Source organism: Nymphaea colorata, chromosome 3 (genome assembly GCF_008831285.2).
Source record: "Nymphaea colorata isolate Beijing-Zhang1983 chromosome 3, ASM883128v2, whole genome shotgun sequence".
Classification (NCBI taxonomy): Eukaryota; Viridiplantae; Streptophyta; class Magnoliopsida; order Nymphaeales; family Nymphaeaceae; genus Nymphaea; species Nymphaea colorata.
The window spans coordinates 15104876-15120510 of NC_045140.1; the positions used below are offsets into that span (position 1 = coordinate 15104876).

A 15635-nucleotide genomic window follows, 5' to 3' on the forward strand; every position below is an offset into this window, starting at 1 on the left:
AGATTTGGATATTGTGGATCAAATTCAAAATAAACCAATGGCAGAGCCAAAATAGTTACACCTGTTTACAAACATTTATATTTTGGAGGGGCGCTTGTGTATGTATAAAAGTAAATATTAAATTTACCAATGTAAAAATAAATAAGTTTTAAAGTGCGGGTGTGGACAAAGCCCACATGTAGCTGTAGCTATGCCACTGCATGCTCTTCCTTTTATGGCCGACAATGGCACACACCCGAAAATTAATATGAATCCACACTTTGGGTCTAATGAGCATAGTAAGATAGGAAAGTATTGATAGTCGCCCAACTTCGGATACATTAAATTGCGTATGGATCTTGATCCACATGTGAGTGGAATGCTAAATGGCTGGGGTGGGAAGATGGGTTTAGGACACAGGCATATAAATTTAAGGGCTATTGAATTCTCCCACCGAGCACCAGAAGTTGACTGACTTGACTATTGCTTGAAATAGACTTGGGCTGTCTTGCCCGGCAGCCATCTTGACCAGAATGCTGTTATCTTGGAGAGAACTTCATTTGTTTCTTTCTTTGTGGAGCTTGAGCAGAGTGGGCATAATTTCCATTGTTTAGTTAACAAACCCCTTGTGATGTGAAAGGAAGTCAGTAGTATGCAAGTTGAAGAGTATTGGAGACGGCACTTGAGGCACCAAAAGCAGGATTAGACCCTGGTGTCTGCTCTTTTGTAAGAGGGTAGAAAGAAATATTTCTTCTCCTGTTTAATATACCATTCAAAAATCCTTGTTCCATAATTCAGCTTCAGAAAATAATGATGAAGAGCATTATTTGGGCTAGAAGGATTGAGCCTCCCTCCTATGGCTATTTCATACAAGTCATAGTAAACTTATAAAAAGAAGAATCTACTTTAACTAAATGTACAACCATATGGTGCGGTTTGGAATTTGTCCTTGTCTCAAATTCTGGCCTCACTCTTGAGCATGGTTTTTCCATCGAGCATGGAATGCATAGAAACAGAACCTTTCTTCAGTTCTGTGGCTAGGTTGATTCTTCCTGCTTTCTACAAAATTATTTCATACACTGCTTGGATTTTGGTCTCCTAAGGTAGTCGTAAATCTTCGAGGGACAGACTTGTTCTTTCCGGATTTTTTCTTTTTCTCTTGGCAACGGAAAACCCTTTTTAAGGAATGAGCTAAGACTTGGTCCTGCCTGTTTAACCTATCATACCATTTTCAAGGCTCCTTAGACCTAAGAACTTTCAGTCAAATAAGTAATAAGAGTTCTGATCTGACATGGGGCTATAATTAGAATTTTGAGGTGACCACCATAATGGTTGTTCTGATAATCCCAAGTTAAACATTGTTCAATACCATACCCTCCAAAATTTGAAACGATGACTTGGTTTTATAACACGCCTCCCAACCCAACCATTGCGCTATCCAAGAATTGTGATCCGCAAGAGATAGAAAGATTTCCTTGGAAAAAGAGTGAGCAATGCTGTCCAGTCAAGAAAAAGGTGACTTCAAGAAAAGGCTACTGAACTTTCTTTTTCCTTGCTTCGTGTTTGAGCTTCAACTACCAAGTCTAATTAAAAGGACAATAGTACGAGAAAGCTCAGATAACTAGGTGACATAATAGAATTAAATTCAAGTCTGAAACTTTTCTGTTGATTCCTCTGTCTAATTGAAGATGCTAACAGGAAAACATCTGTCGAAAGCATACTTTTCTTGTCTCTTTGAAAGTGGAAGTGGGATTACCGATTGCTAAAATGATATAGATACTAATTAAATATCACTGTTGAGCATCCACCGACGACAAGTATAAGCCCTGAGGTAAGTTGTCGAGAGAGGGAGAAAGAGAGTGCTCAGCAGAAATATCAAAAGCTTTAGCATTCTGGGCACCTAAATTCAGGCTTTTGAATAACTAGCTAGGGTCCTAGCAAGACCAATGTGGGCAGCTACTTTTAGTCAATGTTTTTTTTTTTTTTTTTCACTCATGAATCCCCTTAAGAAGGAAGCCTTTTTGCTTACTACCCATCTCAAGTCTCCCGTTTTCCACATCTTACCAGTCGTCGTTCGAACGCATCCACGTACATTTTCTTGGTCTCTTTCAGAAAATATATTCCCTGGATGGAAGGAAGGAACGGCGAAAGCGGCTTTTTCATTGCTTTAGTCGCTTTACAGTCAAGCCCCGGATGGTACACGGCCTTTTTCTTCACGTCAAAGTGGCCTAATTAATTCATTAAATTTCTTATCCATAGATAAGCTCCATTTTATGTGCTCAATTTGTTTTCATTAATTTGGCATGGCTATTGGTGAATACTTTTATCAGTTTTGAAGATGAACCCAAACGCACGCATGTCCATTAACCGATTATGTGAAAAGTAGAATATGACTAAAACGTCCATTACTGATGTAACAGGAAGTTGTTTTTTGGATTTTTTATCAACAAAAAGATTGTTTCCCTAAGTCTTCAATAACATAAACCGGTTTTCAACATGGAAAAGAATTTTAACAACTTAGAAATTAGAACATAACAGCAAGGATGGGCATACCCAATTCAACAATGTGAACTAAACAGCAAGAATAAGGACATGGAGAATTTGTTGAGGCATTCTACGACGACCCGGCCCACACCACAGTTTGGGCCCTTAGTTTGGCAGATTTCAACCCACTCCTTGACTTGACTGTTTCGGTTCATTCAGCTTGCAAGTGAAAAAAGGTTAGATCTCAAACTAATGATTAGTGTTGTGAAAACTGTTTATTTCATTCCGTTAACGAGCCACGACAAGTTCGACTAGAAGGTCGTTTATCTGAACTTTATTCTTTTTTAGCTTTAACATGCCATCTTGAGGTGCCCATTTAGCTTGGACCCGTGGTTTGCTGTAAAAAGGTGGAACCAAGTTGGGACAGCCTACTTGCAGAAAGTGAAAGAGGAGAGTTGGCGATGATAGTTAAGAAAATGGGACAGGAGAAAAGGAACCTGCTAGGTAGGCTTGCTGAGTAAATTTACTATACAAACTGAGGGAGAAAATTTGGAGGAACCCATGGTCCATGGAGATTTCAGTAAATTGTTGCAGGTGCTCACGCACAGCCACAAGCCAAAAGGAGTGACTACGGCACTCCTCATAATTGACTTTGTTCCTTTTTTCCCAATAATTGTGTTCTTCAAACAAGGGAAGGGGAGTTTGCCCGCATGAAGATGAAGCTTGCTTTCACCATCCTGTATCTGCTGACCTTGTTCTGTCTGTCTGCTCATTTTGTTCAATCCATTAGAGAGACACCTTCCCTCGCTATATCTGAAGATGGTAAAACTCTCTCGCTCGCTGCTCTCTCTCTCTCACTCCCTCTCTCACTCTCTCATACATTTGGTACTTCAGGAGCAGGTACAGGAGGGTTAAAGGTCAAACCGCGAGCGTGGGAAAGTGAGATGCCGATTGATAAGGTAACTTGAGAGTGATTTTTTATGGATGAACTATTTTCTTATAGTGATGTTTCGCAAATGAGAATTTGATGTTTGTGGTTACTGCTGGAAATGCCACAGATTGAAGGGCGGGCAAGCATGGAAGATGCAGGAGAGGAAGAGAATGAATTGGTTTACAACGTGGATTATCATGGAGCCACTACGCATCCACCTCCAGACCCTAAGCATCCTATTCCATGAAACCTAATGTACCATGTCATGATCCACCACCTTCATCATCATACCATTATCATCATCTGTTGCCTTTATTGTTGAGAGTCCTGTTCCTTGTGCTCTGTGCCTTCTGGATTAAGATTCCACCTCTAGAAGTGTGTCTCTTTGGGGATTGATGGAAAAAAGCGTATTCCTTGACTAAGCATCTCTCTCTCTCTCTCTCTCTCTCTCTCTCTCTCTCTCGATGTGTGTGTTTGGAATTTGAGACTGGTTTCCAGTTCCTCTAAGATTGCATTGGCAGAAAATTTTCTGAATTTTCAGCCCAAATGACAGAGTAGCATAAATTTTCTCTGCTTGGAATCACAACAATGATCCTTCCCAGGCTACCATTTCCTCTGAAACAGCACTAGGCAGCAGGTTTTGCAGCTCCCATGATGAAAGCTCGACGCCAACCTTGGAAAGGCCATGGTTTTCATAAAATTTACAACATTTAAAGCATTCAATGCTTCGTGTTGTCAACACCCACTTGCGGAGGTAGCTTTGTGGAAACTGTAAAAGTTGCATCATGTTCAAGAGATTTAAACGCAAATTCAAAGCCTAAGATTTCAAAAACTGACCAATAGATGATGAGAAACTAGACTTTTCGCAGCAGAAAAAGAACTAGTAAGACTCCAATATGAAGGTATGAAGAGATCAAAACAAACACACGTCACGAGAAAAGCCCTTAGCACACAGACAGACGAAGTTGTTGGGAGGGTAGGTAGGTGGGGTGCGGCGTCTCAGAAACCACTAGGATATTGTGACTCGTTTTAAATTACCCACTTACCCAATAAGGCCTTTACCAACCAACAATTATGTGTAAACAAATAAATCTCTGAATAAGTTGGAATCAGCGACAAGTCCAAGTCAAAAACTTGTGCCTGTGCGTTTTTGTCCCACCGCGATTAAAACATAATACTAATAATAATCATAATATGCAATTAAGCATGAAAAGTGATTCTTTTCTTTTCTTTTGACATCAAAAGAATTGATAATGCCTACTGATTTCGCTTTTTGGTTGAACTGTCAAATCATACCCATCTTCAGATAGACGTGACCAACAAATATCTGAATCTGATGATCTCCAAAATTCGAGACTAAAGATACATGTTTCTGCCTTCCATTCACTCGATGACTCATCCTCTTGTTATCGGATCCGATGGCCTGCACCCGACCACCCGAAAGATGGAATTGTAACGTCTCAGGTACTTGCGAAACAGAGAGCACTCAGATCAAGCTCATGTCGTGGCATACAGGTTGTCCACACTGTACATGAACCAAGAAATGAAGTTTTTGACTTCTTGTATATCTTCCTTGGCCTTTTAGCTGAGATCAAGTTATGTTTTTGAGTTCCTGCAGGTGACGATAAAGTTCCCGTTGTAGGTCCATACCAGCTGTTCCATGGAAGGAAGGCATCATCGTCATCAACTCCCAAATACAGTATAGCAATAAAAGGGCACGTGAATACACATGGCTAATGAGCAATAGGCATGGCAATGGATGGCCGTCCAAAATCTTGTCTGGCATCTCCAACCATGTTGCCAACACCATAACATGATCCTCCTGCACCCTCCCGACAGAAAACGACATAACCAGTCTCTGTAATGCTTGGTTTAACAAGGGACTTTCTCTCTCTGTCTCTGCCTATATATATATATATATATATATATATATATATATATATATATATATTCCCACACGTACGCACACATACACAACAGAGATACGATCATGGCTTTCCATGAAAACAATCTAGAGTACAAAAACAGTTCAAAATAAGGCCTGCTAAGAGGGGGAACAGCTGCTCCCTATTTTTATGCCAAATGGTGAAGTGAAAGCATGCCATTGGTGTAGTAGTTTCTCACAGTCATGTACCTACCAAGCAGAAGTTTATACTTTCCTGTTACATCTTCAAACACTACCTCTTTGCAGAAAGCAGACTTCACCTTTAAAAATTCACATTCAATCTCTGCAATCGGTGTTTTATCCACCTCAACTAATTCCTTGAAAATGTCCAATGGGTTGCTCCAATCCTTTTCGCCCTTCATGTCATCGACTGCTTGAAGGTTTTGAAGCCACATCATCCACTCTAAGGACTGGCTGTCATTCTCTTTAACAGCAGATTGTACTGTTGCAAATGCATCGTAGAAATTGCACATATCATTAATTGTATCAATTAGTTGCAAGAAAAATGCCTTCTGGTCGAGAACCATCGGAACGCTCTCGTTGCCGGCAACATCACCATACTTTAATTCCAGTGGCTTGGAAAAGGCACCAACCAAGCATGCTTTTCGAAAAGAATGATTTGAATGTGCAACTAGTCTTATAGAAACATGCAGAAAATTCAGAACCATGAGATGCACCTTTCCCTTATTGCACCTAAATTGATCGCTTGCCGCCCTTGTACGGGCTCGACTCCAAGAATAGAGAGCAACATGAGCAAATCCCTCCCACCTGCACCCATAGCTGATGTCAGCAATACATGGAACACACTTTTGGATTTATTTTAATAACCTGGAGCCAATTACTTGAACCCATAAGATGCAAAATTAATAAGTGAACAAAATCAGTTGTCAATGAGAGTTGCAGAACACTTACTCAAATGGTGGCTCAACTTCAATGCTAAGTGTCAAGTGTAAGGAGAACTCATTAACTTTATCTGCACCAGCAACATCGTCTTTGATCACTGTATGTGCCTCATGAGCACAACCTCTTGGAACATATAGAATATCTCCTTCAAAAAGCAAGAACTCTTCACCCTCACATGCACCATTTTCACAGTCCAAATGATGAAGACAACTTGACTGTTCATAGAGACGGGGTAAAGCAGCTGCCTGCCTTGGAAAAACAGTCCATTTCTTCTGTCCCACAAGCTGACAGACAAACACGCAGTGATCATCACAATGGCGAGCCAGCCCCTGAGCTTGAGGAGGTGTCAGATACAGATTAGCTCCAGAAGAAGGCTGCCCAAAAAGCATAGCTAAAGTATGAGTAATGGCTGCAATTCTCTTCCACCTGAATTCCATTCCTCGTAGGCTGATTGTATATCCTTTAGAATACGCATTCTTACAGTCCTCAATGGTAACAGAATTGAAACGATCAGGACCACCTTCATTCCCAGCGCTTGTACAATTGCTAAAAAAATGGATCTCCTTTTGCAGATGGCCTTGACTAACTCTGCTTAATTCCTCAACAGTCCTTACAAGGCGGATATCTTGGCTGTACCTTATTGGATGACCCAACTCCCCTTTGACGTCTTCCAGAAACTGAAGGATATTCAGTTCATCTGACATAACTGGGGGACAAGAAACTAATCCATTCAATATAAAATTGAAGAGATCATCAATATTTCTGGACTTCAAACTATCAGCTAATGAACAGAAAACATCGTCACTGTCCATGTAAGCTTTTGATGACTTTTTCACAAGAGCTGCTGAATTTTCCCAATTATTTAGCATAAAAAGCTCAAAATGAGAAGCATCATTTCCAAATAGACTTTTTTTCAGTACATGAGTACCATAAGTTATACGCTGGTTTTGAATCATTGAAAGCCTAAAGATCACTTCAGCAAGTTTTGCTCCTTGATCACATGCACAGCCTTCCTCATTGGATATCTTTACCTTTTCTGATACCACCCGACTAACCAAGGAGCACCATAATTCCCTTAGAATACACAAACAGGAAGTAGACAAGTAAGTGGGGATCCTCATTAGCCGCTCAATACTGCTGGCATTAACTAAGATAGCTAGTACATCAAGTAGTACTAAAATTCCATCTCCTAGGCATTTTCCCTCCATACTGCTGCTATAGGTCATACTCCGATTTGAAGATGGATAAGATTTTCCAAGTGGAGTTCCATTGTCACAAAGCACGGATCTACCTGACATCACGAAAGAAGCATACTCATCAATTGGTAAAAAGAATGAAAGCATGATAGAGTCTCCTTTTTCAAAAGAAATGAATCATTAACAAAAATTCAGCAAACAGATCAAATTCATGCCCATAAACAATTTAAGTGATACACCACAAAGAACAAGTTCTCAACCACAAGGATGAAAATTTTTCACAGTAGAAGTCTTGTACATGAACAAAGATCGCAAGACCAAAATGCTTTTGTATGAAAATGAATATGACTACACAAGGCACTAGTATTGTTGTATGATGATATTGTTGGCCATATCCCTTTCATCAGAAATTATTATCCGCATAAAACTGGGCCCAGTATGATTAGGATGTCATTGGGCATCTATCAAGAAGAGTAAATGCAAGCTTCACATTTATTGGTCCTTCAAAATCCTTACATGATGAGTTATTAGGATGATATGTGAAGCACTTTTTCAGAACCTACAGTGTCCCGTTACTAATATGATCATATAGTATTGAGAATAAGATGTTACATCCCGTTACTAATGTGATCATATAGCATTGAGAACAAGATGTTACGCTCATCATTTTGTTAAACCAAGATTTATAGAGTTAAGAAATCTTGTCCCAAAAGAAATTAACAGAAGATATATATAAGTCATCTGTATATGAACATCATTATAAAAGATAAAGCAAGTAAGCAACATCAGTATTCTACTCTATCTACATACAGCAGCTTCTCTAATGCACACGATTCCTCGAGCTTTGCCAGTCCAACAGAGGTTGTCGCCAAATCCATAATCGCATTACATGCGGCAACAACCGCATAGTGCTTCCTCGAGAACATGAAACTTAAACCATTCAAGAGCTGTATATCAGAAGCCAACTTCACGTTTGCCTCATATGAACAAAGGGAAATAGCGCCCACCATCTCGCAACTAAGTGAAGCTACTCTCGTATACCTGAAATTCATAAAGACAAGTTACATTAAGAGAACTGAAGAGGAATAGAAGGAACAACAGCCTTCCAATGAAACCTCCTATCCCTACAGAAGAAAAAGAAAAAAAGGATAAATAAAGACAAAGTTTATTGTAAGCGTTGAGCAAGAATACCATCAGCTAACCAATAAGATGCTCTAGGCATAATAGTCTAAAAGCATCAACAAGGTCGCATTGTCCAAACAAACCTAATACGGACCAGACGAAAACTAAAACCAATTAAGCTTGTTGTTTCGCCTAGACAACGTGGACCACGAACCATGTTACACAAGTGAAGCAAGCAAATAACTTCGTTACAGAATGAGGACGAACTTTTTCAAACAAATACAAGTACTAACGAGAACAAAAGTGAACGGGTAACCTACAAGCAAACACCACCATGAGAAACACTCACCTAGCGCGACAATGCGTTCTCTTTTCTTTTTCTCAAAAAGAAACAATATGAAGAGCTTAATTCCCACATTAGTGCAACTGCCTTCAAAGAAACATAACGTGCACGCATTGGAAACCAAACTGAAAGGAGAGTATTGCTCCAGAAGCCGAGCACCAACACGAGAAAATTACGCATACGACGCCTCTATTTGAAAAGTGAGGAACTTACCTGGTGTGGAGAAGGAGGGGAAGCAAAGCAAGCAAGGAGGTGGGCAAAATTTGGCCAGTGCTGCTGGAGCCTAGGTTTCTGTGGCAAGCTTGAACATAATTGAGATGCATGTTGAGGCATTCTATTATCAATCGACGAGGGGTCAGCGAATCGATTCGGGTGGAGGCTGCTAGCAGCAAGGGGAAGATATGACGGTGCCGAATTTTCAGCCAATATTCTCGTTTTCTCTTGATACCCATTACCCAGAGGTAGAGGGAGACAGAGATGGGGGTGGGTAGGATCCGCCGGAGCAGGAAGCCTTAACCGTGTATGGTAAGAGAAAGCCCGAAGGTGGGGAGAGGGCGGCGGAGAGAGGAGGAACGCGCCCGTGTAGAACGCTGCAGGGAATGTGGAACTCTAAACACGGTCAGGCGTCGCGTTTGGGCAGTTTCCTTGCAAATAAAACACACCAAAACCAAAAGGATTCTCTAATATTTTTTACGTAATCAAACAAACTGCATAGTTCACTCAGAACAAGTTACACCTTAAATCAATTATCCAAAACTTCTTGTCTTGTAGATAATTGATTTTAGCCATCGAATTTTTGCTGATCTACAACACTTATAGCTCTCTCCATCCCCGGTTTCGACTCGATTAAAGTCGGTTTCTGGTTATGCTTATTAGACACCAGGTTTTTCTTATCTACTTGGGTGACACCATCTGTTAACCCAAGGCCTCATTCTTGGGTCGTGATTTAATAATGGGGTCCAAGGAATTGCAACATGGTCAGTGATGAAGGTTCTTATGGCATACTTGGCTTACCACTTTCTGGTGGCATGTTTGACAAACTATAAATGTCATTGCCCACAAATTTGCCACCAGAAATGACATTGACCACAGGGTGAAACGGCGTTGCATCCAGGCTTTGATTCTGAGAATTTTGTATGATGATGATGTGGCCCAACGATAGAGGGAACAAGTGACCATCAATATGGCCGTCCTAGCTCTTGTCTTCGTGTCAGATGATTTCTTTCATTTGTTTGGTGTTTTTTCTTGATAGGCATCGCATAGGTGGTTGGAGTGGTAGATCGGTGAAAATTCGGTCATCAATTTAATTCATATGAATGACACTTTTCTAAATTGTAAACGGCAACAGATGCTACCATCAAGAAACTGTAAATTCATCCAAATCCTGCAACTTGGCTTTTTTGCTATGTTATATATGTTTCTTCCTTTTATTTCTAGGGTGAATAGTTTCTAAAGCTTTTGGGATGGCCAATGCATCGAAAGTTGAATCCATCATCTAGCTCATATCCAGCTTGCTTCGTGCACAATCTGAATCGCCTGCCTTATTTCTATGAGGTATGAATATCGAAACTAAAACTTTTGCCACCGAAACATAGAAAACAATATGATATAGCGACATGTTTTAGTATTCAAGAGAAAAATGGCCGCAAATTGCAATAGGAGAGGCAGTTCCACAATCAATCTTTTCCTGGTCTGAGGTATCCATAGCATGCAAGTGTTCATGCACATCGCCGTCAATGTCTCTCTTCGTCCCCTGCTGTACTTATCATAGGGTGTGGCCGACTGATGGAAGAAAGTTGGACCCCTGAAATTCGACTCTCTTCACCTGACCTTCTGTATAAAAGAAAAGCAAATCTCGGTTTTCCGCTTCCCATGTTTGGTATCTCCTTGGGCTCCACCATCATTTTACAGATTGCTCGTGCTTATTCAGCTCCGATGGATAGCTTAATCAATCAAGCACTAGACAAGCCCAAAGTAGTGGAGCCAGGTTCAATTTTGCTAGCAAAAGAAAACAACGAAGTTTAACATATTTGCATTTCTCAAATTTATATTACTAAGGAGGAGATTACAGGTTCAACAGATTACATCAGGGAAAATTTTACTTTTCTGCTGTGGAAGAAATAAAACAGACAAAAAGAACACAGCATAAGAAAAACGATCGGAGAAAAATTGCTTATTTTTGTTTAGATAAAAATTGTAAAACCCTGAAGCTGGCAGCTGTAACATCTGACCTCAACCAATTGCTCGGGAAACTGAACATTTTAACCATACAATTTAAAGTCATAAAACTCTTTAATATATAAAACAATTAAAAAGTGGTATAAGATCAAGCCCTTCCAATTTCCATTTAGGCTATCAGCCCTACTTAAATGAATTCGAACAACTTTGAGAGCCCGAACAAGGCGACTTGTTTCCAGGTTCGTACTTACACCGACACACAAGTACAATCATTAGTGAGGAGCAGAGATTCCCATCCAATTCACCGTCAGATCCTTGTTCATTTTCTTGGACAGTCGCGAGTTATAGAAACCCGATATGTCTTCCGTGATAACAACCTCAACGCTTGAGGTCAGACAAGGGGATAATGTCAAGCCTTCAATGAAGTTTCCTCTGATGAATAACACAAGTTCATGGCATACCCCTTAGGGAAATTAGCTGAGAAACACCAAACAAGCAACTACACTTTTTCAACACTGTAACAGTCGGTAAAGATCAGGACACCAATGCCTTCACTTGACAAGATGACACGTTCAAAATATTCAATTTCTTTTGTCAGATATTGAGCTTACCGTCATCAATGTGATTGATAGGACGATATCTGGGATCCGCGTGCAAAACAAAGGGTAACAACCATCAAGCTTGAGAGCATTCCCACACTCCCACACCATGTGTCCTGTTTAGCCTAGCACTGGTTAACTATAAGAAAGTGGGCCACAAGTCATAACCACTACGTCTTACCTGGTCCATCGGGTGCAGAAACTTGCCTAGACACGGCCAAGGCATGATGAGCCTGTCTAACAGACTCAACATGGCTCCTGGTGTCGGCAGAATTAGAAGGCCTTAGAAGGGCTAAATTTTTAAAACCTCAGCATTACAGTCGTCCCAAGATTTGCACTTCCATAGTGGCAGAGATGACTGGAGTGGCTTTAACAGATCCAAAAGAATCAGCATGATTTTAGCTAAACAAAATGCAGTAATTCATGTTTGAATTTGAGTTGTTCCAAAATCATGCCCTTGGTACATATATCAAGTCAACAAAATGATGAAAAATATAACCATCAGTAACAATGCTAATGTCAAAAGCATGTGGATTACTTCTTCAAAGCTCGTGTTCCTCCTCAGGGATGTTCTCTAGAAGCTTTGCCAATTCCCCATTTTCATAGGCTTCAACAGTATCTGATTTGAGACCGAAAAATCAGGTTATTCGAGAATTGCAGAACCAAGTTATATAAAACGTTATACTATTTGATGAATAGTATGTCGATAATAGAATCACAGATAGAATATAGCTTCTGTAAATGTTTGTTTACCATCTGAGCCACCAAGATGTTTTCCATTGATGAACACCTGAGGCACTGTCCGCCTGCCAAATAATTGTTGCAATGCATCTTGAATGTCAGCTCCATCATCTGACCACCACAGACCAGAATATACAAAAAGGAATTAGCCGTCAGACTCAACCAAGCACCGGGCCGATGGAAGCTATTAGCACACAGGCAGAAAAGTCTCATCCAATCTCATTATGAAGTTTGTTAACCAAAACCAAGAAAAATGAGAGGTAACACCAGACAAACAAAATGAGCTTATACAAGCAATTACACATAATGTGTATAAGCTTCAATGGGAATTCTTATGGCAAAAACTTTGTGATTTGTAAGCTCTCCATTTCACTACTTCGGGTTGGATACGTCACCATGAGCCATTCAACAAACCTTGCTGTCTCGCACATTTATAGCAGGTAACAGCATGAATGGATAATGCATCTAAAAATGACTGAAAATGATGTTGTTAGGAGATTTCACCCTCCACTTTGGAACAATACTTACATCTACAATGGTCATGGGATATAATTAAATATGAAATGGTTAAGTCTTAAGAGTAAGAAAGTCTTTTTGGGGTGAGCTTTCTAGAGAATCAACATTGAATAATAGAGATTGCTTGTTTCCCACACATAGTCCATCCAGAAGAACAATACATCAAAGAATCAAATTTAACCAACCAGTCACAGGACAAACCACATAATGGTCCTGAAATGCATAGAAGACTATTGAGTAGGCAAGCAAGAGAGAGACAGAGGGCATAATGATGCAACACTAGTGTCACAATTACCAATGCAGATTTTCCTAGCTTCCCTAGTGCAGCAATGCAGGAGCAATGTAGTGCCACATTCACCATCTTGATATCATTTTCACTTTTTATAATGAATACCAGAAGGCCTTCACCACCACTTGACCTCATTTGCTATCTTCCCACCTCAAAAAATAAAGTACAGGGACACAACACAGCTATGCAAAGTCATATAGCATCTCATGAGGAGGCTTAGACACTTACAATTCACAACAACATCTGAACAGATGAACAAACACTTGTTAAAAAAGGAGCGCAAGGTTACAGTAAGAAGAAGCCGAACACGTCTCTCAACATTGACTTCCTGTCAAACAGAAAGTTTGTCCTGATCTACATATTTCTACGATGTACCATGCAGTTGAAAACAATATGAGCCTTAAAAGACAATACCCAAAAAAAACATACCTTTTCCAATTTATAAGGAGTTGTTGATTTGATTTTAATGAGCAACCAAGATCCCTAACCCCGTATATCATTCTTTAACTGAAACAATTTTCACCAAGCAATGCACAGTTAGTGTAACACCCCAAAAGTTTAGTATGTATCGAAGATTGTGAGGGATCTTCAAGGGCTTATAAAGGGAGGTCATTAATGAGAGGATTGTCCTGGTTCTTAGCCTTTTTCAGGTTGGAGCCGAAACTGTTAGGAGGCGGGTTGAGATCCGCCGAACCAGGGGCCCGAGCCCAGGAGTGGGTCGGATTGTTACAGTGGTATTTAGAGCCGGTTCAACACTCGGACCTGGAGTCCCACACTCGCGGACGCGTGTGCCTTAAGGGGGGTGGATTGTAACACCCCAAAAGGTTAGTCCTGTATCGAAGATTGTGAGGGATTTTCAAGGGCTTATAAAGAGAGGCCATTAATGAAAGGATTGTCCTGGTTTCTAGCTTTTTTCAGGTTGGAGCCGAAACTGTTAGGGGGCGGGCTGGGATCCGCCGAACCAGGGGCCCGAGCCCAGGAGTGGGTCGAGTTGTTACAGTTAGCAACCCTATTCCGTCAGCTGCAGAAAGAAACTACACTGAGGTTCAGAATATCCATATAAGCACAATGTCAACTCATAATAAGAAAGAAGAAAAACAATTCAAAGAACTAAACAAAAAAAGCATTATGAAAAGACTCAATTCAGAGAATAAAAATAACTGAAACGTAATGCAGCGCAAGCCAAAGGAAAAAAAACGAATAACCTCAATGAGAGGCGTTGGGTAATCATACCTCTTTGATCTAGCTCAACCACGTAAGGCGTCCTGTTCAGCTGTTGGAAGACAGCTTTCGCCCTTCTACAGAACCTGCGGAAAGCGTGAGGTGAAGTCAACTAGCTGGTATGCCCAGTCGCATCTCTGAGGGTACAATCGTTTTAAGTCAAGGGACAACTCAAACAGAAGTGATTCCACAAACTTATGAGTCTCCATTTAGGTAAGGAAAAAGATCCATCTGCTGATCAACCAAAGCAGCGAAAATGAGAAAGACTTTTTGGTAGCCAATGCTTCCCAAACTCCGCAAAAATCTACTGAGCGCAGCATGGAAGGGCCTGAACTCCAGATTCCGTATCTCCTGCTGGCATACCCAAAAGGAGATTCTCCGAACCCATCAAAATATCTCAACTCAAATGTTAATCGAGTGTCATCTTTCAAAGTCAAATGAGTGACGCCTTTGTTCAACCACTGTAGACTCATTCATGAGTTGGAGAAACAATTGGACGTCGTATTCTCATGAAGCAACATCGGAAGAGACAAACTCGCAAACTAGAAACTAGAAACATAAATAATGGAGAAGAAGAATTCCAGGCCACCACCACTACATTCAGCATAACAGCCTCCAGGATCGACCATTTAGCACAGAAGTGAAAGATGGAAAAGAAAAAAAAAAAGTTCAATACAAAAAGGAAATGAGAACATAAGAAACGTACGGGCAGAAAGATTTGGAGAAGATGACGATGCGATTGGAAGAGACCGTCTTCCGGACGAACGATCTCGGAGAGGATGACGCTTCCGACGAGATGTGCAGAGACGAGATCAGAATGAGAAGAGAAAATGAGACTCCGACACCCCTGGTGATCCTCCCCATCTCTTTCTCTCTCTATCTCTCTCTCGATTCGTCAGACGGAGAGCGGTAGGATTTTGCAGGAGGGTTAAAAGTTAAAACCTGGAGCGTCGTTGTTCTCATTCGCAACGTGGTCGCTGACTTGGAGGCAAGTCCTGCTCACGGTTTTGCCTCTAAATTCTGAAGAAGAGGCTCAAATTTTCCAATTCTCCGTGCTTCTTTTTTTTAATTTGCCAGTTCGTTTAAATAACAAATAAACTAATACAACAGACAGTTAAGTGATACAGCGTAACAAAAAATTATATACAAATATATGATATTAACCGCTCACTTTCTTTATAGAAAAAA

The 15635-nt window shown here is 40.5% G+C and overlaps 2 protein-coding genes across 3 annotated transcripts; both read right to left on the reverse strand.

The window, feature by feature from the left end:
• Positions 1 to 5377: 5377 nt before the first annotated feature.
• On the reverse strand, positions 5378 to 9706 carry LOC116251577 (uncharacterized). Of its 2 annotated transcripts, none has more exons than XM_031625926.2 (4): positions 9117 to 9706; positions 8249 to 8479; positions 6252 to 7529; positions 5378 to 6107 (listed from the first exon to the last, which is right to left on the reverse strand). In XM_031625926.2, exons 1-4 carry the CDS (start codon positions 9353 to 9355, stop codon positions 5468 to 5470), a joined length of 2388 nt encoding a protein of 795 aa, XP_031481786.1. In that variant the 5' UTR covers positions 9356 to 9706; the 3' UTR covers positions 5378 to 5467. The 2 variants fall into 2 exon arrangements, with proteins under 2 accessions (XP_031481786.1, XP_031481787.1); XM_031625927.2 differs by lacking the exon at positions 9117 to 9706 and adding an exon at positions 8910 to 9109.
• A 2338-nt stretch (positions 9707 to 12044) lies between these two features.
• LOC116249876 (glutaredoxin-C4-like) lies at positions 12045 to 15424 on the reverse strand. The gene is made up of 4 exons (XM_031623183.2): positions 15154 to 15424; positions 14460 to 14533; positions 12434 to 12532; positions 12045 to 12299 (listed from the first exon to the last, which is right to left on the reverse strand). Exons 1-4 carry the CDS (start codon positions 15309 to 15311, stop codon positions 12223 to 12225), a joined length of 408 nt encoding a protein of 135 aa, XP_031479043.1. The 5' UTR covers positions 15312 to 15424; the 3' UTR covers positions 12045 to 12222.
• Positions 15425 to 15635: the final 211 nt, after the last annotated feature.

Excerpts from the sequence above, each read along its gene's own strand:
- LOC116249876 (XM_031623183.2), bottom strand. The coding sequence starts at position 15,311 with ATGGGGAGGATCACCAGGGGTGTCGGAGTCTCATTTTCTCTTCTCATT. Across the intron at positions 14,534-15,153 it reads TTCTCCAAATCTTTCTGCCC|GTTCTGTAGAAGGGCGAAAG; the intron begins GTACGTTTCTTA and ends CGCTTTCCGCAG. Across the intron at positions 12,300-12,433 it reads ACATCTTGGTGGCTCAGATG|ATACTGTTGAAGCCTATGAA; the intron begins GTAAACAAACAT and ends GTCTCAAATCAG.
- LOC116251577 (XM_031625926.2), bottom strand. The coding sequence starts at position 9,355 with ATGGGTATCAAGAGAAAACGAGAATATTGGCTGAAAATTCGGCACCGT. Across the intron at positions 8,480-9,116 it reads CCCCTCCTTCTCCACACCAG|GTATACGAGAGTAGCTTCAC; the intron begins GTAAGTTCCTCA and ends TATGAATTTCAG. Across the intron at positions 7,530-8,248 it reads TGTGCATTAGAGAAGCTGCT|ATCCGTGCTTTGTGACAATG; the intron begins GTATGTAGATAG and ends GATGTCAGGTAG.